At 40.8% G+C, this 24,885-nt stretch overlaps 1 protein-coding gene across 1 annotated transcript; it reads left to right on the plus strand.

The window, feature by feature from the left end:
* The first annotated feature begins 1,232 nt into the window (after positions 1–1,232).
* Positions 1,233–24,533, plus strand: ctdspl2b (CTD (carboxy-terminal domain, RNA polymerase II, polypeptide A) small phosphatase like 2b). The gene is made up of 13 exons (XM_035786865.2): positions 1,233–1,469; positions 11,743–11,927; positions 13,841–13,979; positions 14,145–14,309; positions 14,545–14,778; positions 14,899–14,992; positions 19,700–19,811; positions 20,234–20,320; positions 20,527–20,589; positions 20,704–20,783; positions 21,067–21,193; positions 21,343–21,438; positions 21,697–24,533. The coding sequence occupies exons 2-13, from the start codon at positions 11,766–11,768 to the stop codon at positions 21,760–21,762; spliced, it is 1,425 nt and encodes a 474-aa protein (XP_035642758.1). The 5' UTR covers positions 1,233–1,469; positions 11,743–11,765; the 3' UTR covers positions 21,763–24,533.
* The last annotated feature ends 352 nt before the right edge of the window (positions 24,534–24,885 follow it).

Below are 24,885 nucleotides of genomic sequence, written 5' to 3' on the forward strand. Positions count from 1 at the left end.
TCTGTTAGTTACATGTCTGTGGAATTTATGAAGTTTGTCTCAATTGTTGAATCTTATGTTCATACAAATATTTACACATGTTAAATTTGCTGAAAATAAATGTAGTTGACAGTGAGGACTTTATTATTTTGCTGAGTTTGTTAGTGCTACCAGAAGCTACTCTGTTGTAATCAAATCCACCTCAATAGATTATTTTGATTCATTTCAAATGGCCATAAAGCCACCAAATATTTATAGTATTTTCAATGAATAACTTACATTTTAATCAAAGCTCGTTATTCGTCTGCATGGAAGACCCCCAAATATCAAGCAATTGCAAGTAAAAACCAAAAACCATACTCGGGGGATTCAGGACCAGGTATGTACTGTCAGAGTATCTCCGGGACTGTATTGTTTTTCAAATAAAAGGGGTGTGAGTTCATGTGCCAAAGCAAAGGAAAAAATGAGTTATATTACGCTGGCCCCTGTTGAACCGGGCAATGGCCCGGCACGTCATCGGGTGAAAACGGGGATGGAGGAGCGCCCTTCTCGAATCAAATCTGCGCGGCTTGGTCATGTCAGCATGGTGCATCGTCCAGAAACAACATCATACATGTTTGAATTTTCAAACTATGTTTTCATTGGGAAGGCAGGTAAAGTGTTTTATCCAAAGCAATCACTGTTGAATGTGGAAACACACCTTTGTTTTGAACCGATTACGCCGTCCACCAGAGTGGGGCACCTGGCTCACGCCCGGAAGCTGCCCGGTTCCACCATGAATGCAATCACTTCCCCCGAAGTGACCTTTGCCAGACTCCAGTCACCCAAGTTACGGCAAGCGGTACCGGAGCGCCAAGTCATGGACCAAAGGCCTCCTCAACGGCTTCTACCCCCAAGCCATTAGACTGCTGAACAATTCTACCCCCACCACTGCTGCTACTCGCTGTTTGTTAACTATACATTGTAACTTGGCCCCACCTACATGTACAGATTACCTCAACTGACTTGGTACCGGTGCACCATGTATAAAGCCTAGTTATTATTATTGTGGTACTTTTTATTATTACTTTTTATTTTAGCCTACATCGTAAATATGTTCTTCTTGTTGAACTGCACTGTTAGCTAAGGGCTTGTAAGTAAGCAATTCACGGTAAAGTCTACAATTGTTGTATTCGGTCCATGTGGCAAATAAAGTTTGATTTGATTCAAACTCTTCTCACCGGGGTACCCGGGCCAGATAAACGAACCACCTCATTGACGCCTCTGGCTCAAGCGGTCCTCTGTCATCCGGGTATCTGCATCGAGAGAGTGTGGGTGAGGAGGCGGGAAATGGCGTCTGGGAGCACATCGCAGTATCAGCTACTAGACGGTTCATAAAAACAGCACAGCAGAGAGGAAACAAGAAGAAAAAGCAGCTGCTGTCCGCACCGTGGCAGCCAGCAGTGCTTGATCAGTCAACTCGTTTTCGAGATACTGTGGAGTACTGTAAAGTAAGTAGGGATTATTTCAAGCGTCTTTCAGCATGTGTGAGTGACGTACAAATAAATATTTTCCTTTCTCGCCCCCAAGGCATGGACAACGGCAATCTAACGTACAGTAGTTAGCCAGCCAACTTGACCCTGTCTTGCTAAAATCTCGGCCTCCTGGTTTGCTAACATGTAACCATTTTGCTGCGGAAAATTAGTCAATGGTTTTGTAAATTTTGGTTTGATTTATTGTACATTTACAACAGTCTTGATTAACTTGCCTAAAACAGCTAATTGACTAGATCCATGTTGCCAAGCTAGGTAGCTAATCATCTAGCAAAGTTTAGGTAGTGCTAGCTAATTAAGTTTTGCTAATGTTAGTTAACGTTAGCAACTAGCTAGCTAGTCAAATTTGTCTTTGGACAGAAGAGGCTAAAATATTGCTTGTCCAGCCTCTCACAACCTAAGTTTAATTTCGCTAGCTAGATATTCTAACAGCTAACTGCATAGCTAAACCGCTAACATTTCTCAGTTGAAAATGGACAGTGAGAAATGGCAGGTACAGTAGCTAGTCATATAGGTGCTGTGTTTTTTGCTAGCTAGCGGTGTAGCCTCCACGGCTAGCTAACGTGAACTAACATCGCGCGCTACTTTCGAACGATGTTTGTTACTTGCTAGCAGCGAACTCGCGTGATGTTTAGCTAGTTGGTTACTATTGGCGTCATGCTTTTACGGCCTTCTACCTGGACACGAGTGGTCGGTAGCAAGCTTTAATTTCCCGCCCACTTTCTGTATACTAGCCTGGTTAGGGCTCCCCTTCCATGGACATAGAAAAGTTAGTTGGTAATTAGCTCTGGACCAAGTGCGAAAGCTTTCCATGTTTTCTTTTGAATTGCAACCAGCATTGGCCCATTACACGAAGGAGTCAAACATTTTGAACAGTGACAATTCGATTAACTTGCCAGAAGACTGTCTAGTTAGCTAACTAGCTATATCAATGAAGTGTGCGTGGTGTTCCCACTTTCCACTCATTTTAATCGACCATCCCCTCATCTAACCATACCTTCCACATGTTATGGGACGATACACCGCCACCACCAAACAATTAGTAGTGAGGGCGAATGAATGGGCTGCTGCAGTCACTATGGGAACTCTTTCTTGAGCCCACAATTAAAGACCAGGTAGCAGATAATGGACCTTAATAACAGATATTTATGTAGTTGGTGCTGTATATTTAAGCAGTAAGGCCCGATGGTGGGTGTTATATGGCCAATGTACCACATGTAAGGGCTGTTCTTAGGCAAGAAGCACCGTGGAAGGCTGGGTCACGGACCTTAACCGCTGTATATTGACCATATTTCACAAAACCCTGAGGTGCCTTATTGCTATTATAAGTGGGTTACCAATGTAATGAGACCAGTAAAAATACATGTTTTGTCATAACTGTGGTATACGGTCTGAAAAACCATGGCTTTCAGCATTCAGGGCTCGAACCACACAGTCTAGAATTTCTTTATGGTAGTATATAATGGTTCCAGCTGTGGTATCAGCCCGTATACTACGGACATGACAAAGCATGTATTTGTACTGTTCTAATTATGTTGTAACCAGTTTATAATAACAATAAGACACTTCGGGTTTGTGGTACATGGCCAATATACCACTGCTAAGGGCTGTATCCATGCACTCCGTGTTGCGTCGTGATTAAGAACAACCCATAGCTATGGTATATTGGACATATCCCACACCCCCACGTCTTACTACGTAAAACCTCTTAAGGATCGGACACCTTTTTCACGTTTTCGGGGGGTGGCAGGCAGGCACAACAGGTGTTCAAACTGTAGAACCTAAATTGATTCGATCAAACAAAACTACGCTACATTTTATTTTTGGGACCCTCAGGATGACAAATCGGAGCAAGATAACTTAATGTAAGTACATTATTTACCTTCAGAGGTGAATGTATCAAATCAGTTGCCGTGATACATTTTTTGTTGTGCACTCCTCAAACAAAATTGTATTTTTTTCACTGTAATAGCTACTGTAAATTGGACAGTGCTTAGATTAACAAGAATTTAAGCTTTCTGCCATATAAGGCATGTTTGTCCTGGGAAATGTTCTTGTTACTTGCAACATCATACTAATCATATTAGCGCACGTTAGCTCAAATGTCCTGGGTGGCTCCGATCCTGTAGAGGTTAAATATACTTGGGTTTTAACTCTAAAATATCTTTGTTAGTTTACAGTTCATGCTCCCCGCATATAAGGAAAGCCCCCAATGCAAGATCAAAATTTCTATGATTCACTTGTTGGGTGAACATATTGCCTGTAACCTACTGTACATGGTGGAGGAACATATTTCCTGTGGGCTACTGTAAATGGTGAGCTGTAAGTGGCACTTACACTTTTTAATATGGAAAACGGCTGATGACTTTTCTACAATATTCACACCACATTGACACTATTAGTCTTTATAGAACAAAAATGTAAATTCATCAGCTATGTGGAAATATGTATTTGTGTGTACATAAAGCAAGTGAATACTCTCCTCCCGCTCTCCCCGGTTTTAGTTTGCAGTCTACAGTAGATGGCTAGGTTTAGGATATTTACTAGCCTGCACCAGTGACAAACGGAGCTATGATAATGACATATGGCAGTACACAAGCAAAATATAAATCACTTATTTTGCTTGTTGGAAATGGCCACATTCATTCAGATATGAATTAAGAGGATGGCTACTAAAGTCGTAAGTTTACATGCACCTTAGCCAAATACATTTAAACTCATTTTTTTCACAATTCCTGACATTTAAATCCTAGTAAAACAATCCCTGTCTTAGGTCAGTTTGGATCACCATTTTATTTTAAGAATGTGAAATGTCAGAATTAGAGGTCGACCAATTAATCGGAATGGCAGATTTTTTAATTAAGGCCGATTTCAAGTTTTCATAACAGTTGGTCATCTGCATTTTTAGACACCGATTACATTGCACTCCACAAGGATACTAAGAGGTCTGGCAGAATGCCATGAGCTCAGTCTCGCGCGCGCCCGTGAGAGCGACCTGCATTCCATTGCATTTCTAAAGACAAAGGAATTGTCCGGTTGGAACATTATTGAAGATTTATGTTACAAACATCCTAAAGCTTGATTCTATACATCGTTTGACATGTTTCTACGAACTGTAACGGGAACTTTTTGACTTCGTCTGGACCTAGTGCTCGCGCCTCAATGAATTTGGATTTGTGAACTAAACACGCAAACCAAAATGAGGTATTTGGACATGAATTATGGACTTTATCGAACAAAACAAACATTTATTGTGGAACTGGGATCCCTGGGAGTGCATTCTGATGAAGATCATCAAAGGTAAGTGAATATTTATTGTGTTCTTTCTAACTTCTGTTGACTCCCAAAAGGCGGATATTTCTCTGGCTGGATTGGGCTCTGAGCGCCGTTCTCAGATTATGGTTAACAAAAGCGCATTTGCAAAAAAGCACAATCGTTGCACGACTGTACCTAACCATAAACATCAATGCCTTTCTTAACCTCTTGTATTTAGGGGGTGCTATTTTAATTTTTGGATGAAAAACTTTCCCGTTTTAGACTAGATATTTTGTCACGAAAAAGATGCTTGACTATACATATAATTGACAGCTTTGGAAAGAAGACACTCGAATGACGTTTCCAAAACTGCAAAGATATTGTCTGTGAGGGCCACAGAATTGATGTTACAGGCGAAACCCAGATAAAAATCCAACCAGGAAGTGCTGCATTTTTTTAAAACCGCCTCATGCCAATGACTCCTTATATGGCTGTGAATGAGCTTACGTTTTCCACGTATTCCCCAAGGTGTCTACAGCATTGTGACGTCTTTTTAGGCATTTCCATTGAAGAATGGCTGTAAGGGACCATATATAGCATGTGGTCACATGGTGTCTCCCACAGAAAATCTTGCGTAAAATACTGTGGTAGCCATTTTTCCAATCGCTTCTTATGAGAAACCAATTGCCTCGACGGATATATTATCGAATATATATGTTAAAAACACCTTGAGGATGGATCCTAAACAACGTTTGCCGTGTTTCTGTCGATATTATGGAGTAAATTTAGAAAAAAGTTTGCCGTTATAGTTGTAGCATTTTCCGGTCGATTTCTCAGCCATGCATGATGAAGAAATTGGAGCTATTTCACCTACAAAAACATTTTGGGGAAAAAAGGAACATTTGCTATCTAACTGGGAGTCTCCTGAGTGAAAGCATCTGAAGTTCTTCAAAGGTAAATGATTTAATTGGGTTGCTTTTCTTATTTTTGTGAAAATGTTGCCTGCTGCCAGCAGAGCCTAGCATAGCATTATGCCATGATAAACTTACACATGCTTGTCTCGCGTTGGCTGTAACGCATATTTTGAAAATCTGAGATCACAGTGTTGTTAACCAAAGGCTAAGCTTGTGTTTGAATATTTATTTCATTTCATTTGCGATTTTCATGAATAGGAAAAGTTTCTAGGGGTATTTATGTCCGCTGCGTTATGCTAATGCGTTTGAGGCTATGATTACGCTCCCGGATACGGGATTGCTCGTCGCAGGAGGTTAAAATCAATACACAGAAGTGTATTTTATATCAGCTTTTTTTGGTCCTTCAATAATCTGTATCGGCGTTGACCGACTACGACTTTTTCAATCTCTAGTCAGAATAATAATAGAGAGACAGGTTTATTGCAGCTTTTATTTCTTTCATCACATTCCCAGTGGGTCAGAAGTTTACATATACATTTTTTTCATGACTTTGTAAGTATGCTTGGGATCATTGTCCATTTGGAAGACCCATTTGCGACCAAGCTTTAACTTCCAGACTGATGTCTTGAGATGTTGCTTCAATATATCCACATAATTTTCACATAATCTGTTTTGTGAAGTACACCAGTCCCTCCTGCAGCAAAGCACCCCCACAACATGCTGCTACCACCCCGTGCTTCACGGTTGGGATGGTGTTCTTTGACTTGCAAGCTTCCCCCTTTTCCCTCCAAACATAACAATGGTCATTATGGCCAAACCACTCTATTTTTGTTTCATCAGACCAGAGGACATTTCTCCAAAAAGTATGATCTTTGTCCCCATGTGTAGTTGCACACCATAGTCTGGCTTTTTTTATGCCGGTTTTGGAGCAGTGGCTTCCTTGCTGAGCAGCCTTTCCGCTTATATCGATATAGGACTCGTTTTTACTGTGGATATAGATACTTTTGTACCTGTTTCCTCCCGCATCTTCACATGGTCCTTTGCTGTTGTCCTGTGATTGATTTTCACTTTTCTCAAAGTACGTTCATCTGTAGGAGACAGAACACGTCTCTTTCCTGAGCGGTATGATGGCTGTGTGGTCCCATGGTGTTCATACTTGCTTACTATTGTTTGTACAGATGAACGTGGTACCTTCAGGCATTTGGAAATTGCTCCCAAGGATGAACCAGACCTGTGGAGGTCTACAATTTTTTTTTCTGAACTCTTGGTACATCTCAAATAATGTAAATTAGCCTATTAGAAGCTTCTAAAGCTATGACAATTTTTCAAGATGTTTCATCTTGGAACTACCCATCCCGAATCTGGGAGAATTGTCATCGACTACACTAATTAGCATAGCGCAACGGTCAAAAAATATTAATATTTCATGAAATCACAAGTGAAATATAGTGAAACACAGCTTAGCCTTTTGTTAATTAATTACCCTGTCATTTCAAATTGTGCTTTACAGCAGAAGCAAGACAAGCTTTTGGGTGAGTTTATCGATAGCATAGCATTATGTCCAGCTAGCAGCAGGAAGCTTGGTCACAAATCAGAAAAGCAATCAAATGAACTGTTTACATTTGATCTTCGGATGTTTTCACTGAGGAGACTCCCAGTTAGACAGCAAATGTTCCTTTTGTTCCATAAATATTCTTTTTATACCCAAATTACCTTTTGTTGGTTATGAGAAATTATTATTGAGAAATTCAGTTTGGATACCAGGCCAACTCAAGATTGGTCTTGATGCAAACAATTTAACTGAACCTTTCATGCACTCCTTCAATAAAGTGTTCATTTGGTCATACACTGGGGCAGAGCTATCCAACTGGCCATTTATCAATTTAGAATGGCCCTTTGATAAATTCTGAACCTTCATATAATTTTTTTTTTTTTTTCATAATTGGATTTTTAGTGCCAAATGGAGCCCTCGTTCAATATTCTCCAATGGGAGAGATGTTTTCCTGTAGTCCTGCCCATTTACGTACTGTCAATTAATATAATCAACATACCAGTTACAGCCACTCCGAGCTGCTAATGGGGTGCCCGCCCGCCCATCAGCTCTTTCACCACAGATGAGATCACTACACCAGAGCGTGCTTTGGGCTTAACTCAGTCCACGGTGTTTAACTCACAGCTATCATAAACTTTATCCGATCAACAGCCTAGCCTGCAACACCGCTTGTTTTGTGGTCTGCTGGACATCATTATTTACTTTTACATATTGTTTGGTGGCTAAGCAAGGTTAATAATTCTCTCTCGCAGCCTATGAGAGCTTAGTTGCTTTTTTTCAGTGATTGCCGCCATGAGAAATCCAACAAATAATATATGCCATTTAGCAGACGCTTTTATCCAAAGCGACTTACAGTCAGTCATGTGTGCATACATTCTACGTATCTAGTAAATGCTTGAGGTGCTCATATGACGTCTTGTTTTTGTGACATCTTCAATCAATTGAATTGACATTAATTTGGCACTACAGGGGAGGTATAAAACAGTTATTTTATTTTCAAAATGTTTTCTAATTTTCTCCTGATTTTTAAGCTCAAACAAAACCTTCCATTTCTCTACGCTGCACAACTATATTCGGTCAACAGTACACATCACTCCTGTGATGTCAAGAGTTTTAAGATAAACTGAAAGCAAACTCATAAAATATTGTTGCAAAGTTAGTCCCCACAGAGGTGGTGCAGTTTATAGGCACCAGTTCTCTACTGATGAGATGGGAGAGAGACTGTTCTGCAAAAGCTAGTCAACTGAGATGTTTCTGTGTAAAAACAAGACTAGACAGAAAATTAATGAAATTATTATATTGAAAATGGGACACTTTGATGTTGGTTAACTGAGATATACCATGCATAAAATGTTTCCTATGTGTAAATAAAAACAAGATGAAGTGATGCATGTAGAAATTAATTAATGTGATGCAGGTCAACTGTGTTAAGTTCAAATGTGTTCCATTATGTAAAACCATTTGATGCACTGAATTGGGCTGGTCTTAAAGCACTCAATGAACTTCTAGTGACATTTAATTTTAATAAAAGTGCTTTATAAGATTATAATATAAATAACCCTTTTCAAATCTGGCCCCTAAGAATTTAGTTGAGTAACCCTGCAGTAGGGTAAACTGAGCCATGACAAAATTAAGAGGTTGTTGTTCGATTTTTAACAGCTTGCATTGTTTTCACACCGCTGGGCTGTGTGCATGAGGTAATTTCAATGGTTTTCACACCGCTTCAAACTTTTTTTTGTATTGTTTTAGAACGCACTCGTGTGTATGTGCAAATAGCTAGCATCTAGCTACTATATGCCATTTTCTTTGTAGCATGTGTAACAGCTGGTTGTAATCTGGGGGCAGTGAAAATTGTCTACTATATTCCATAAAAATCTAGCTTTATCTGCAACCTTACTTGATGTGTGTTATATATCCATAAACTTCATTTTTTGTTTAAATAAAGAGAAAAAAGGAAATCCTCTTCCCCAGTATAGTGTTGCTGCTGGCTGCATCCTTGGTTTGTTGGAAGCTGTGAATGAGTCATGATTTGAGATGGTAAAAACATAGGCATGCTGTGACTAGAGGAACTGAATGTGTGTGTGATTTGTGTTCATTGGCTCTTACATCCATGCTGAGTTCTGCAGGCAAAATTGAGGCGTGCCGTATCTGCTGGTTCCTTGGCTGGTTTAGCCCGGGGATGTCGAACTCAATCAGCACATGGGCCAACATTCACGGGCCAGACCTAGCCTAATTGTTTGTTTTTATTTAAAAAACGTGCGTACAACTGCGACCCACTTATGCACATAGGATGCTGTATATAAAATTTGAACATATTAAAGCAAGAGATTGAATAATATTTGTCTAGCCTTTGCTACTATGCTTGCAGATGAGCAAAATATGCTGTGACAATAGTCAAAGTATTTAATAACTCCAAATAACAACGTAACTAGGTTGTAGCCTAGGCTACTGCTCAAATGTCATAGGCCTACATTTCTCCTTTGCAATGTGTTTTATTGAAAGGTCTAGCTTTTCAGTTATTAATTGTTACGCTTTAAAAATCGAAGCCAGACTGCAAAAATGTTTGTGGCCTAGGAGGACATTACTGCATGCTGTAACGGGACACACGAAAGCAGAGCAATTCACAGATGCACGAGTCCTCCGCTTTTAAGAAATGACACAACTGTTGACTAATTTTATAATCGCTTGTGTGTCCTTTAGTCATTTACACTTGCATGTGAATCCATTTATCTGAACCTTTTGACAACAAATGACATTTTCTATAGGCTACTGCAATGGTCAGTTGGAACGGAAACTTGGCATGGACATTAAGCCGACAACACCTTTTTAAACTTTTGGTCCAGTAGATTTGGTCAGTGCCATTAGTGATGTGATACAGCATGCAGGCGTGTGTGTGTGTGGCAATGCAGTGCTGTTTAGCGTGCAGCATGTTAGCAGTGCTTTCTGTGACTTATAGCGCAGTGCATCGTGGGCGGTATGGAAGCGGGCCAAAATGAATAGACATCGCAAATCAGTGTGCCTTCTGGTTAGAAATGCTTCACTGGCTGGTTTTGGTCCGCGGGCCTTGTTTGATGCCTGGCTTAGCCTAATGGAGAGCTAGGTCATTCCTTCATTCATAAATAATCTTATTTACTGGTTATATTATTGTCTAGGCATAAGACATTTTTTAGTCTGGATTTGAAGCTATTCTTAATCTCTGACTTGTTGCTAACCTTTTTGCTCCCCTCTCCATTGCGGCATTGCGTTGCTCATACTGACACCCCTGTGCCCGTGGGGCTTGCAGTCATTACAAGGACACTAATGCTGTCATATTACATCAATAGTACCACATAACATTCCCGTCATGCTAGTTCAACATCACCGTGACGAAGCAATGGCTGTTAAGACTATTGTTAATTTGTAAATCATCCTCCCTGTGGCATGTATTGAATAAGTCTGGCTACTTGTCTTGTATCTATGGACATGTTATAGGCACATATGTTCCCCGAATCCCCACCCTGTAATCAGCTGCTAATTTCATTTGGGCAATAAAATAAATTGTCCTTCACACGTTTTGACAAGGGATGGAAACTTTACATTAGTGACTGTAAAAAGGGATGGTGTGTTCACATTCCAAGGTTCTTCTCAGAAGTAAATTTACTTTGTTATATTAGGATCTGTTGAGAAAGTGTGTTCACTGTTTAGGCCAGGCCCCATGGTAATGTAATGCAGATGTAGTGAAGCAGTGGGTTTCTCTGCAGTGCAATGGGAGTGGTGGATAGAGAGGGCTATGTCCACTGTCTGGCATCGTGCCTGATAGGTCCTGGACATGTCATGATTTTGTGTGACTCGCCAATTTTTTTTACCAAGATCCAGCAAAAAAAATACCATATGCATTTCAGTTAAAATAACCCACTTTATCTCCCAGGACAGCAAGCTAGCTAAATGTCCATGAATGTTTCATGCGTGTTTAGACCTGTCCCCAAATTTAATATAGTTGGTTTTGATATTGAACCCATCTGGTGTTTATAGACAAAATCAACATGCACACATGCGGAGCTAGTTTGGTAAGCATGTGAAAGTAAGCACGGGGGTGGGAGGGTGTGCTCCTTGAGAGAAGAGCGCTGTGGTTACTTACAGTAAGTCATTTTCCCTATGCATGTTTTTTTCTCATTGAGATGGACCTATTGTTTCCATTATCTCTAATGTCCTCCAATACTTTTTGTGATCAATTTGTCCCATCAGTTGTTAGATAAACATTCACTGAAGTAGGCAGCGATGATGTACTGTGATGCAGAGGAAATGGTGTCTTGAATGCAACCAGATGTTAGCAGCAGCAGCAGCACTTTTTCTGCTGGTGTGTTTTGTTCACTGAGGGTTTTCAAATCACCAGCTTGTCCACTCCTTTTTAGCTGTTAGGCTGTGTATCATGTGACTGTATGAAGAGGGCGAAAATCAGGTCTTAAACTAACTGTCCCCCCCCATTTGTCCGCTTCTGCCCATCAACTGCTTTGCCCTGTCTGTCCTCCAGTCTTACATGTGGCTCTTAAAACAATGAGGCTGAGAATGCGGAAGGCATCTCAGCAGTCGAGCCCTGCCCATGCGCCCCGCACGACCAAGCGGAGGCATTCAGAAGTGGAGGAGTGCACGCCGACAGGTGGCGGGAGAGGCCTGCTCTCCACCATTAAGAAATTAATCAGAGGCAATGCTGTGAAGGTAAGCTGTGCTGTCTCTTATCTGTCTCCGAAATGGCATGCTATTCCCTATATAGTACACTACTTTAGACCAGAGCCCTATGAGTCTTAGTCAAAAGTAGTGCACTATATAGTGAGTAGGGTGCAACAGGTTTATTAATATGTAGGTGTAGTACTCTTAATTTAACATGATCATCAAATATAGCAGGGTTCTTTAACTGGTGAGTCAGATTTGCCTTGCAGGTCCATTTCATTGTTTTCATTGTTGAACATAGACTAAAAATACCAGGAAATCAGCAGTGATTTTTAATTTAGGACATATTTTCCCAAGTATTCCCACCCATAATAGACGTGTTTACATTTGTATACGATCACAAGGTTTGAAGTGATGTTTTAGTCAAATATTATATATTTTTAGATTCTTATGGTCAATTTTCAGTCCACAAATGATTTGTAATGATGTTCTTATACAATGATGGAAAGTCCTGTGTTGTTAATGCAGACAGAGAAGAGCTCCAACTTCTTAATCATAGCCTCAATTTTGTCCCACATATTGAATATAGTTGTGGAGTGTCCCTGTAATCTCAGATTCAGATCTTTCAGGTGAGAGAGAACGTCACCCAAATGTATAACCCCATGTTTGAAAATGGGGGGGGGGTGAATTTAATTTTTATTTGGCGTACCCCTGATGCATTGCACCCATTTTGGGATACCTGTATTAGACCAAAGACAGGCCTATGTTTTAGTTGTGTAATAATCATGTGAGCTCTGTTTCAACTTGTCAATTTTGTTATACAGCGTTGGGATGGTGACTTGAGTGGCGGAGTCTTGTATCCTGTCCAGCTTGTTTATCCTCTTTAAGCTTTGCTGACTGTAAATGTGAAACATGTCTTTGGCTGGGTGATAGCCCCTGGGTGACGTCTGTGGGATGTTTATTCGTAGGGCGTTATACTTGTCAATTCCTGTTTAACGTAAGTGTCTAGCTGAGGGGCTTTGCAGCTGTTGGGAGCTTTTTAAATTGATTTATTTTACATTGATTTTTATTCAAGAGCACATAAAGAACATGTACTACATACACAACTTATCTTTGCGGTCTTTACTAAGGAGCGTAATTACTGTCGGGTGCGTTTTTCTTCACCATGCAATCGTCGTGAAGTAGGGGATGGTTCTTCAAATGACTGAATGTTTTTGTTGTGTTGCCTCTTGTCGCCACAAGTCTGAGGCACTTTTTGCACAACACATTTGGTTGACTTTGGTTTGCCTGTAGCCGAATATTGCCATACCACTGAATATGCGCCCTTTGGCACCAAATCGCCTTTCTCGTTAGCACGAGCAGCACGCATGCTTCTGACACACTGAGGTAAATCCCTTTCTCTCCTCACCAGCATTTAACTGCGTACTCTGTGGGACACTTGTGATGAGCCAGCATGTGCATGCCATGCAGAGAGTGCGACCCCGGCTAGTAATTGGTCAGCTTCCGCTGTGCATGTAGAGAGTGAATGAAAGGAATCTAGGGTATCTTATTGGAGATGGTACCATGGTCTAGTTTTTGTTGTTTTAACGGAAGGTCAAAGAAAGAGTATCTCAGCCTCTTGCGATATGAATATTGCACAGAAATTGCGATTATTGATATCTGAATTCGATTAATTGTGTTGCCCAAGTAGGTAGGTAGTGTTGGCTGAAACAATATTTCAGGAGAGAAATAATCCCCCTTGGGAAGGCATGTGTTCTTTGTCTTGGAACATTGTCACTTGGCGTACTACAAGTCCTTTGTCCATCCAACCACATACGAGTCAGACTTCCTTGGGCATTCTGCTAGTGGGTTTATTCAAAAATAAATGTTGGGAATACTGTAAGAGATTTTGGGGGGGGTTTATTCTATAGTTAAATGCTCCTTCATTCTGTTCTGATATGAGAGTTGTGTTTCTACCTCAGGTAGAGCAGGAGAACCCAGCGAAGAAGACACGGCTCACCTGCGATGTCGACGACAACCTGATCTCTTCCACACCACAAGGTGGCGATGCCCCCAGAAGGACCATCTCCAGGGTCAGCAGGAGAAACTCTGTCAACGGGGGTGAGTTTGGAAAGGGAGTGGAGGATTAATTGAAAGATGGGAACAAAACCTTATCCTATTCAGTAATCATACCTTGCACACCAACAGGCCTTTTACAGGAGTTTGCATGTCTTGATAAAGCAACGTATCATGTTGTTCTTACTTGCTCCTCACCCTAAACCACAGAAGCGACAAACCATGACACGAACCATGATACGAGTAGTAAGCCTGTGAAGCCCAATGGGAAGCTGGAGGAGGCGGCAGAGACTTTGACCAGTCCGCCAAGAACCACGCTCCTGGGAACCATCTTCTCTCCAGTCTTCAACTTCTTCTCACCAGCAAATAAAAATGGTAATACCCCAAAATGATGCTAGGTCAAAGAGTGCCAAACTTGACTTGTTAGATTAGCCTAAATTGTTCCATGTTTGTCTCTACTCCCTGCACTGGTAAATAGCCTACTATATTACCTCTGTCTTCATTCTACCTTGTATGACGCTCATTTGTTATGTTGTATTTTTTATATTGTGGTCAAATCTAACTTTCCGTGCAGAACTACGGTAATATAGTCATCTATTGTAATTTTCAGCCACATCAGGTTCGGACTCCCCAGACCAGGCGTTGGAGGCTGAAGAGATCGTCAAGCAGCTGGACATGGAGACTGTGGAGGAGACCCCCACCTGCACTGCCACCTCCACAGAGGAAGTGTGTACGACTATGCCCCTTGACCCCAGTGACATGCTGCCACCACTGCGGGCTCCACATCCTCCAGAAGTGCCTGTCGAGGAAGAGGAGGTCGTCACAGACATGCCTGCTCTCACAGGTAGCTAGAGATAAAGAAATGTCTTCTTGGTATAGAGTCCATGTTATTATGGACAAGGATCATTCTCACTTCACTCTCTCCTTCCCATTTCTCTTGGTCTCCTCCTTCCTTTCATCTCAGCCCCAGGCGCCCTTCCAGAAGGAGGCTATGTGGTGGCACAGCCCACAACCCCTGCAGAGGGGACATACGAGGAGGACTGGGAGGTCTTTGACCCGTAAGTACAAATCTGTTCCCGCTAAGCAAAATATTCCAGCCTTAGTTAACCTTTTAGAGCTACCCCCTACTTTTTTCAATTTCTGTCTGAAGACATACCCAAATCTAACAGCCTGTAGCTCAGGCACAGAACCAAGGATATGTGTATTCTTGGTACAATTTCAAAGAAAAGACTCAAGTTTGTGAATGTGAATTGAATGTAGGAGAATATAACACAATAGATCTGGCTTAGATAATACAATGGAAACAAAAAAAAACATGTTTTTTATTGTTGTATCATCTTTAAAATGAGCAAGATAAAACAAACATTCAGATAGGATGGGGACAATTTCAGAGAAAAAACACGAGGGCAACAGTACTTGTGCAAAGTTTCAGAATGATAACTTCCAAAATGAATGTGCTACATGACATTTATCATGAAGTGACCCAGGTGTCCCACACAAGTAGCCCAAATGTATCCAAGTGGCCAAATTGGTGAAGTTATACATTTTGAACGGAATAACTATATACAAAATACCAAAATTGTTTTCTAACACCCCCCCCCAAATGGAGAAAAAACACTAAGGGAAAAAAATATACATTTACAAAATAACACTTTCAATATTTGGAAGACCCACTGTATTTTTGCCCCACTGTATTTATAGAGTACAGGGAACATAAGGATGAATATATTATTATAGACCTGCTCGATCTACTGTCTCATTTATATTATGACATTTCAGCTTATTCTCCTCTCTATTATATTATGACAGACCAGCTAGATCTACTGTCTTTATTATATTACAACAGACCAGCTGTATATGTCTCCATTTCACTTTGGCCATTGTTGTGGGCCTGCCCTCCCCTCAACAGCCTCGAATAGGCTATTTCATTTCACAAATAATATTTTATATTATTAATTTCAAACAACGGCATTAGCATGAGACAAACTTACCATTCCAAAACGATGTCCTCTCCATTAAAATAATATTCCTCCATTTGGGAATCGCTAAAAATCGTCCTCGATCAATTTCTTCTAAAATTGTGTGTACATCTGTATATCTAGACTTAGATTTAGCTTTCCCCGACTTAGTCTCCATACTCATTGATATATAAACAGCTGAGTATGCGCTTTACAAAATAACGCTGTGCGCAACATGCGTTGCTCCTTCCGGTATGAAACTTCATTGGTGAATGACCCTCCTTACGCCGGAGTTTACCACATGGGTTTGTCTTCCAATACATAAACATTGAATATTGCCTTTTACCTTAGCTCATTGGCTATCTACCCAGCTAGATTTCAAGACGATCCGTGGTCATTGGATTAAAATACAGTCAATCAACGAAACAGCGGGCAAATCATTGGTGCACAATGTCATTACTTGTCTTCAAATCGGTTTCTTTCAATCAATACATCCCGTGAAATGACCCATCAGGTTTGGTTGTGTTACAAACAAACCAGTTGATTGCAATGAAACCAAACATGACTGGAAAAGTCACGTTCTGTGTGTATTTACCTCGAGTGTGTCGTCGGAAAATGGAATGAGACGGAATTCACGACACGCGGTTCACAAAATGTTTCGTGTTAGGCCATAAAAATTGATTTCATCAAACAATAGACCATTCATTGTGTAACAGTGAGCATTGGGATTGCAAACCGATGAAGATTGTCAAAGGTAAACAATTTATTTTATTGCCGTTTGTGATTTTGTTACGCCTGTGCTGGTTGAAATGGTTGTTTTGGATTAGCAAGATGCTAGGCTTTCAAAGCATGTGAGACACTTGTATTTTAATGAATGTTTAATATGACTATTTATGTAGCGATCACCTTATGTTGACGAACTACTGGGTTCCGTGCGCAGAGAGGTTAAGGCCAGAATATGAATGTTTAGAATACATTTTTATCTTGTGAATACAAAAAAGGAAAATATACTTAACAAAAATATAAACTATACATTCAATCATTTCAAAGAGTTACAGTTCATATAAGTCAATTGAAATCAATGCATTAGGCCCTAATCTATGGATATCACATGACTGGGTATACAGACATGCAACTGTTGGTCACAGATGCTAAAACAAATTAAGTAGGGGCGTTGATCATTTGCCTCATGCAGCGCAACACATCTACCTTGAAGAGTTGATCAGGCTGTTTGTGGCCCGTGGAATGTTGTCCCACTCCTCTTCAATGATTATGCGAAGTTACTGGATATTGGCGGGAACTGGAACACGCTGTCATGCATGTCAATCCAGAGCATCCTTAACATGCTCAATGGGTGAGGAAGCAGGCAATGTAAGAACTGGGTCTTAGCTTCCAAGAGTTGTGTACAGATCCTTGCGATATGGGGCTGTGAATTATGCTGAAACATGAGGTAATGGCACGACAAAGGGCCTCAGGATCTTGTCATGGTATATACAGTGCGTTCTGAAAGTATTCAGACCCCTTCACCTTTTCCACATCACACTTTACAGCCTAATTGTAAAATGGGTTAAACAAAAGATTTTCCTCATCACACTACCCCATTATTGACAAAGTAAAAACAGGTGTTTTAGATATTTTTGCAAATGTATTAAAAATAACTACTTATGTAAATAAGGTATTTCAGACCATTTGCTATGTGACCGAAATTTGAGCTCCAGTGCGTCCTGTTTCCATTGACCATCCTTGCTGTTTCTACAACTTGATTGGAGTCTACCTGACTGTGCATGAGCATAAACCAAGCCATGACGCCAAAGTAATTGTCCATTGCGCTCTGGGACAGTATTGTTGAGGCACAGATCTGGGACAGGGTAGCAAAAAATGTCTATAGCATTGAAGTTCTGGGCCATCATTGTTAAATGGAAGAAATTTGGAACCACCAAGACTCTTCCTAGAGCTGTCCACCCTGCCAAACTGAGCAATTGGGGGAGAATGGCCTTGGTCAGGGAGGTGGCCAAGAACCCAATGATCACTCTGGCAGAGCTCCAGAGTTCCTCTGTGGCGATGGTTGTCCTTCTGGAAGGTTCTCCCATCTCTATCTCTGCAGCACTCCACCAATCAAGCCTTTGTCAAAGCGACCAGACGGAAGCCACTCTTCAGTAAAAGGCACATGACAGCCTGCTTGGAGTTTGACAAAAGGCACCTAAAGGATTCTGACCATTCGAAACAAGATTCTCTGGTCTGATGAAACCACGATTGAACTCTTTGGCCAAGCGTCACGTCTGGAGGAAACCTGGCACCATCCCTACGTTCTAGCATGGTGGTGGCAACATTCTGTGGGGATGCTTTTCAGCGGTAGGGACTGGGAGACTAGGCAGGATAGATGAACGGAGCACAGTACATAGAGATCCTTGATGAAAACCTGCTCCAGAGCGCTCAGGACTTCAGACTGGGGCGAATGGTCACCAACCAACAGGACAACGACCCTAAGCACACCGTCAAGACAGCGCAGGAGTGACTTTAGGATGGGTCTCTGAATGTCCTTGAGTAACCCAGCCAGAGCCCAGACTTGAACCCGATAGAACATCTCTGGAGAGACCTGAAAATTGCTGTGCAGCAACGCTCCCCATCCAACCTGACTGAGTTTGAGGATCTGCAGAGAAGAATGGGTCATACCCAAGAAGACCCAAGGTTGTAATCACTGCCAAAGGTGTTTCAACAAAGTACGGCTTAAAGGGTCTGAATACTTACTTATGTAAACGTGATAATGTAATCCATTTTAGAATAAGGCTGTAATGTAATAATGTGGGAAAAGTCAAGGGGTCTGAATACTTTCCAAATGCAGGCTGTATCACATCCAGCCGTTTTTGGGAGGCCTACAACTGGCTCAGCGTTGTCCGGGGTTGCCTTCATTGTAAATAAGAATTTGTTCTTAATTGACTTTGTTCGGAAATTACTTAACTGTCGAGTAAAATAAAGTGCATTCCAATTCCAATGAATAAAATTCAGTTGTGTGTTGTCAACATTGCCCACACAACGCCATACACGTGGTCTGCTGTTGAGGCAGGTTGGACGTACTGCCACATTTTCTAAAACAATGTTGGAGGCAGTTTATGGAGAATTTCATGTTCATTTATCTGTCAACAGCTCTAGTAGCATTCCTGCAGTAGCATGCCAACTTTTCCCCCTTTTTTCTCCCCAATTTCATATCTAATTGGTAGTTAGTCTTGTCTCATCACTGCAACGAGTACGGACACGCTTAACCCGCACCAATGTGTCAGCGACCGTGTCAATCACCCGGCGACCGTGTCAGCCACAGGAGTCGCTAGAGCGTGCCGGCCAAACCTTCCCCTAACCCGGATGACGCTGGGCCAATTGGGTCTCCCGGTCGCGGCCGGCTGAGACAGAGCCTGGTCTCAAACCAGGATCTCTAGTGGCACAGCTAGCACTGCGATGCAGTGCCTTAGACCACTGTGCCACTCGGGAGGCCCAAAACTGCACATTTTATTGTCCCCAGCACAAAGTGTACCTGTAATGATCATGCTGCTTAAAATTGCCACACCTGTCAGGTGGATGGATTATCTTGACAAGGAAGAAATGCTCACTAACAAGGATGTGAACAAATTTGTGCACAACTTGAGTATTAAGCTTTTTGTGATCATGGAACATTTCTGTGATCTTTTATTCCAGCTCGTGAAACACTTTACATGTTGCGTTTATTTTTGTTCAGTGAAGTTTCATATTTTTTCCCCTTGTGATTTCATTAAGTCCTGTATTTAACTTTGAAAGGTTTGATTTGATTTTGTCCAGGTATTTCTTCATCAAGCATGTACCTCCACTGACAGAGGAACAGCTGACCAGGAAGCCTGCTCTCCCACTAAAGACCCGCAGTACACCAGAGTTCTCCCTGGTCCTCGACCTGGTGAGCGATAACATGGTGCACTTCAATCCGACATCTGCATAGGCAGTGCAGTTTTTACAGTGATACGGCCTCTGCAGATGTCAGGGCATTCATACTTCTTGCGCTTCCCGGAGCAGTTCAGAGCTGTTGAGTATTGCTTTTGTAAAGCAAGAGAATTTGTTTATACAGGACAGACCGCCCCACCTGCCGTCAACCAATCATGTCAATGTGAAGCTATCGCATTGTTACAACGTTTTGGAGGCTCAATTTGGCTTCAGCATGCCTCCGGAGGCACCGCAATTGTCACACCCTCCGTATTGAGCCTACTACCACATTTTCGGGTCAAGCATAAATAATAAGCTTTTACTGTAAATGGTACATCCACTTAAAGGGCCTTGTTATGGTGGTTTGCAACTTACAACTATTTTTGTGATTCCTACCAGGATGAGACATTGGTGCACTGTAGCTTAAATGAGCTGGACGATGCAGCACTTACCTTCCCGGTCCTCTTTCAAGATGTCATTTACCAGGTATACAGAAGTCCTTGATCTGACATTGAGGTGTTTCTATTTTAAATGGGAAATAATGAAGCATTTTACTTTTCCACCAGAGGGTGCTAAAGCTGTGCTTTTGTAGACTGCCACATGTGAAAGTGGGCGACACATAACCAGTTTCTAGGAGAAACAGAGGCCTCTGAATACTTTGTACAAATAACTAATACTTTGCTTGTCTGCAGGTGTATGTGCGTTTAAGGCCGTTCTTCAGAGAGTTCCTGGAGCGCATGTCTCAAATCTATGAGGTAAACTGGGCTTCCTTTTCTCCTATTTAATTGTAACAGTTTATGGAAAGAGTACGGTTACTTGCATAAAGCTACTCTAGTGAGAAACGTATTCAGTTGTCTTTTCCTCGTTAGATCATTCTCTTCACTGCCTCTAAGAAGGTTTATGCAGACAAGTTGCTCAACATCTTGGATCCCAAGAAACAGTTGGTTAGGTAAGTTAAATGTTTATTTCTACCCCTTCATTTAGATGCATTGGAAGTATCAGCGGTGTTTTTGTAATAGAATACCACGCCTTAGCTTTGGCGTGCATTTATAGTGCTCTCTGTTTGGATGAGGTTGCTTTGTATGTTGATTGTGGCTTTGGGGCTGGACAATGGGGCACGTGCTGCCTCCATGTGCTGTTCACTTGTCAACATTGTGGTTTGACTGAATTATTCATAAACAGACCTGTAGACTTAACAATTGATTGATTTTCCTCCTCTCCACTAACCCTAGACACAGGTTATTTCGTGAGCATTGTGTCTGTGTACAAGGGAACTACATCAAGGACCTGAACATCCTTGGAAGAGACCTGTCCAAGACCGTCATTATTGACAATTCACCTCAAGCCTTTGCATATCAGGTGAGCCTTTCAGCCCCAAGTGACGTATGTAACCCAACCTAGCACAGCGTAATTAAGCCTACATTTCGCATTTTAAATTGTATTCGCTTGTTTTTAGTTATGCTATTGTTGTACAATCCAATAGAGTATACCTTTCTATATCCCTACAGCTTTCCAATGGGATTCCCATTGAGAGCTGGTTCATGGACAAAAATGACAACGAACTCCTGAAGCTTGTCCCATTCTTGGAGAAGCTTGTTGAGCTGGTACATACAAGCTACATTTTACATGTTTTAATCATGATTGGATAGTAATATTTTGCTCATTTCTAAGCCATACATGCTTGAGCTGTCATTGACATGTGCTTTGCAATGCCCCCAACATTCATTTTTAGTAGCCTGATACCAATGTCTTTTACAAAATGAAATGTTCAGCCACTGACAGAGAAATCATCTCTTTAACTCGTCGGTTTAGGTTCATATCACCGTGGTATTAATATAGTCTGTCTGTCTCCTGTGCTCCAGAATGAGGATGTGAGGCCACATGTTCGAGAACGGTTTCGTCTGCACGAGCTTCTTCCCCCAGACTGATCCCTGGAATAGACGGACAGAAGAGATAATGAATGATTGAATAAACCAACACAGACATGTAAAAAGCCCTCTTTTGGATTATAACATTGCCATTACTGTTGAAGGTTTCACTTTTCCTCTCTTTTTACCCCACGTAGTTTTTTTGCATCGATAACAACAAAGTGCAAAGTCTCTTTTTTCCCCCTTTTTTTTAAAGCAACATCTGGTTAAAAAATCATTTATAAAGCCACATGTTTAGATCACATTACTGTGGGCAAGATCAAGAAGGCTCCTCCTTTTGACTGGCTTTTTTTCAAGGGCAGTTTCTTTCTCCTGGCTTCCTATCGGAGGGGCCAAGGTGCTGTCTGTCTGGTTGGACTGAATTGTTAGCTGACAGAGAAGAGGATTATTCTTGCTCCCTTTGGTGCTTTCATGGGACTGTTGACAGTGACACTCATTGGCTTTAGACCAATTTTTAACAGGAATGGCCAGTAAAGTGTGTATGGGTACATAGCCCATCTTTTTCTTTCCATCTTGGGATTTTATAAACATTTTACCTGTAGCCTATAGGATCTCATTATGCATTCCTCTGGCTGAATTTATTTTTTGTTGTAGACACTCATTGTAACCGCAATGTGTTCTTTTACCACATTTCACAATGTTGTATTGTTTGCTTTTTTTCTGGCTATGTTTTATGTAGATGTTCTCCAAGGCTGTTGATTGGGAAATAATATTGATGATGATATGTTAGGATATCCCCATGCTATGTCAAATCAAATTGAACAAGTTCAGAACTTCCCGTATAATGTGTACTTCTGTTTAAACAATAGTTGGCTTTGTTTGAATTAATAGGACACTTTGCCAAAAATCTATCAATTAGTGTAACTTTCAAGAAATGTACATCAATGGACAGTTCATTGTTTGTGACCAAATGTCCCCACTTCTCAAGTGAAGTGTTACTGACATTTATTTTATAGTAACATTTTTATTTGTCATATATTTCAATGTATTTTTACATTGAAATACACATTTTTACATAACCAAGGTTTTATTTTTATGGAAATGTCTAGTATTGAATTATAACTAAAGTAGATTCTCTGTCTACATCTCACCCCTGTCTGTTACTGGGGACATATGGATGGTCCTGAAACAGCCCGATGTGTAGCACCACCAGCATATAAACAGCCTCATCACTGTGGTATAAACCCAACCTGCCTCTAGTAGTTTTTTTGTTTTAGGAATTGGTTTCATTATATGGCTTTAAAGCCTTTTAAATGCAGTAGCAAGAAGCATCATTATTGGAGGACCTTTTTGTTATGAATGTCTGACTGTCTCTAGTTGTATAAAAATATACCATGATGCATTGTCAGAAATTGTACCTAATACTTATGTTATTTCATGTGGACTAACCAGATCCCAGATCATAGACACTTTATTGATGACCGATAGCGCAAGAGAAAATTACACCCAAAATGTTTACCTTTCCATGTCCATTTGGCCCTTTTGTTGATATTATGGACTTTTACATTAGCTGGTCATGTATATGGTGCCATACAAATCTCCTTCCTAACATGATCAAACGTCGCCACCTTTTATTTTTTAAATCTCATTGGAAGTGTTTTAAGTCGGAGACAACCAAGCCTCTAAGATCAAAACCCTCAAACCGGAAAGGAAATTCTGGTCCGTTTGTTAGTTGCGCTGTTTCTTTTGTTCTAAATTGAATTGTGTCCTGCGAACAAAGTTGTTAGGCGTCTCCAACTACCCTATCCCAGCTAATCATGCACGTCATCGAGCCAAACATCTGAAAGACTGAGGGTAAAAACTCAGTAGAATACCAGTCCTTTTAGCCTGCTCTCTCATTGCCTTTCTGGAAATCATCTCCCTATAAAACTGAACTGACCTGGTGTGACTCGTCTATTACAGGGCACATTGTTTTTTGGCAACGTTCAATGTTTCCAGACTATGAATGTAATTATTTTCCCATCCTTGATCCCAAAATGTGGGGGGAAAATGAACAAATCAAAAGTCCATGATCCAAAGGATCTATCAACTTCTTAGATTTTCTCTGCTTTGAAGGGTGCACAAAGAGTAACATTTTTTTCACCGTTATAAAAATATATATAAATAATGAACACCCTATTCTATAGCATTTTCAAATATGCAACCCTATCCATACCCACTTCAGCGGTTGGTTGAGAGTTGGCCCTAGGAGGATGAACCTGCTCCTTAAAGGGGGCCTGGCGCTTTTCTATCAAGGGAGAGCTTACTTTGTAATTGTTAAAGGATGGGCTATTTGACATGTACATCCAGTTAATTTTTATGTGAATTATACCTGTTCTATTGTACAATACATGCAGCTTTGCATTAAAATAAAATCCTTAAAGGAAAATCTTATTTTTTATTTCAAAAGGCATGTCATCTACTTTTTAAATGTATTCATTAAGATTTAACTTTACATCAGATGGTGTTTTTCTTACAAAGATCTGTATGTTTAGTTAGGACAGTGTCACTGAACTGTTAACCTAGCATGTATGTAGAGAATCTTGTTTTGTGGGAAAGTCCTGAATTCAATTTTGATCTTGGCACTTTTTCTGCAGAAAAGAGCAACTGTGTTAATGAACTTTTTCAATTTCCAATAAGGTGTATTTTAAAATGTATTTTTAAATGCTTAAAATGACATCTTTGTTAGCCATGTTGTAAAATGTACATACCAAATTGCGTTGAACAAAGTTAAAGTTAAACCATCCAGCATGCTGTTTTTCTTTCCTATTAAACATGGTAGTTTATTTTCACTTGATGCCCCCCCGGGTGCACGTTTTGGTTTTTGCCCTAGCACTACACAGCTGATAAATCTTCAAAGCTTGATGGTGAGTTCTTTGAATCAGCTGGAGAGTTGGAACTGGCTTTGCAGTGTTGAGTTAAAGGGCTATACTGAGGAAGTTTATTTGGGTTAGGCAGGCCTACTGGTTTCCAGTTAAAACACTGAGATACTCTTGAACATAGTGGGGGGAAAAAGTATTTAGTCAGCCACCAATTGTGCAAGTTCTCCCACTTAAGATGAGAGGCCTGTAATGGGTACACTTTAGCTATGACAGACAAAATTAGAAAAAAAATCCAGAAAATCATATTGTAGGATTTTTAATG

The sequence above is a fragment of the Oncorhynchus keta genome, chromosome 14, assembly GCF_023373465.1.
Source record: "Oncorhynchus keta strain PuntledgeMale-10-30-2019 chromosome 14, Oket_V2, whole genome shotgun sequence".
Classification (NCBI taxonomy): Eukaryota; Metazoa; Chordata; class Actinopteri; order Salmoniformes; family Salmonidae; genus Oncorhynchus; species Oncorhynchus keta.

Coding starts and splice junctions, on each gene's coding strand:
- ctdspl2b (XM_035786865.2), top strand. CDS start 11,766: ATGAGGCTGAGAATGCGGAAGGCATCTCAGCAGTCGAGCCCTGCCCAT. Junction 14,310..14,544: donor CTCACCAGCAAATAAAAATG/GTAATACCCCAA, acceptor TGTAATTTTCAG/CCACATCAGGTTCGGACTCC. Junction 14,993..19,699: donor GACTGGGAGGTCTTTGACCC/GTAAGTACAAAT, acceptor GATTTTGTCCAG/GTATTTCTTCATCAAGCATG.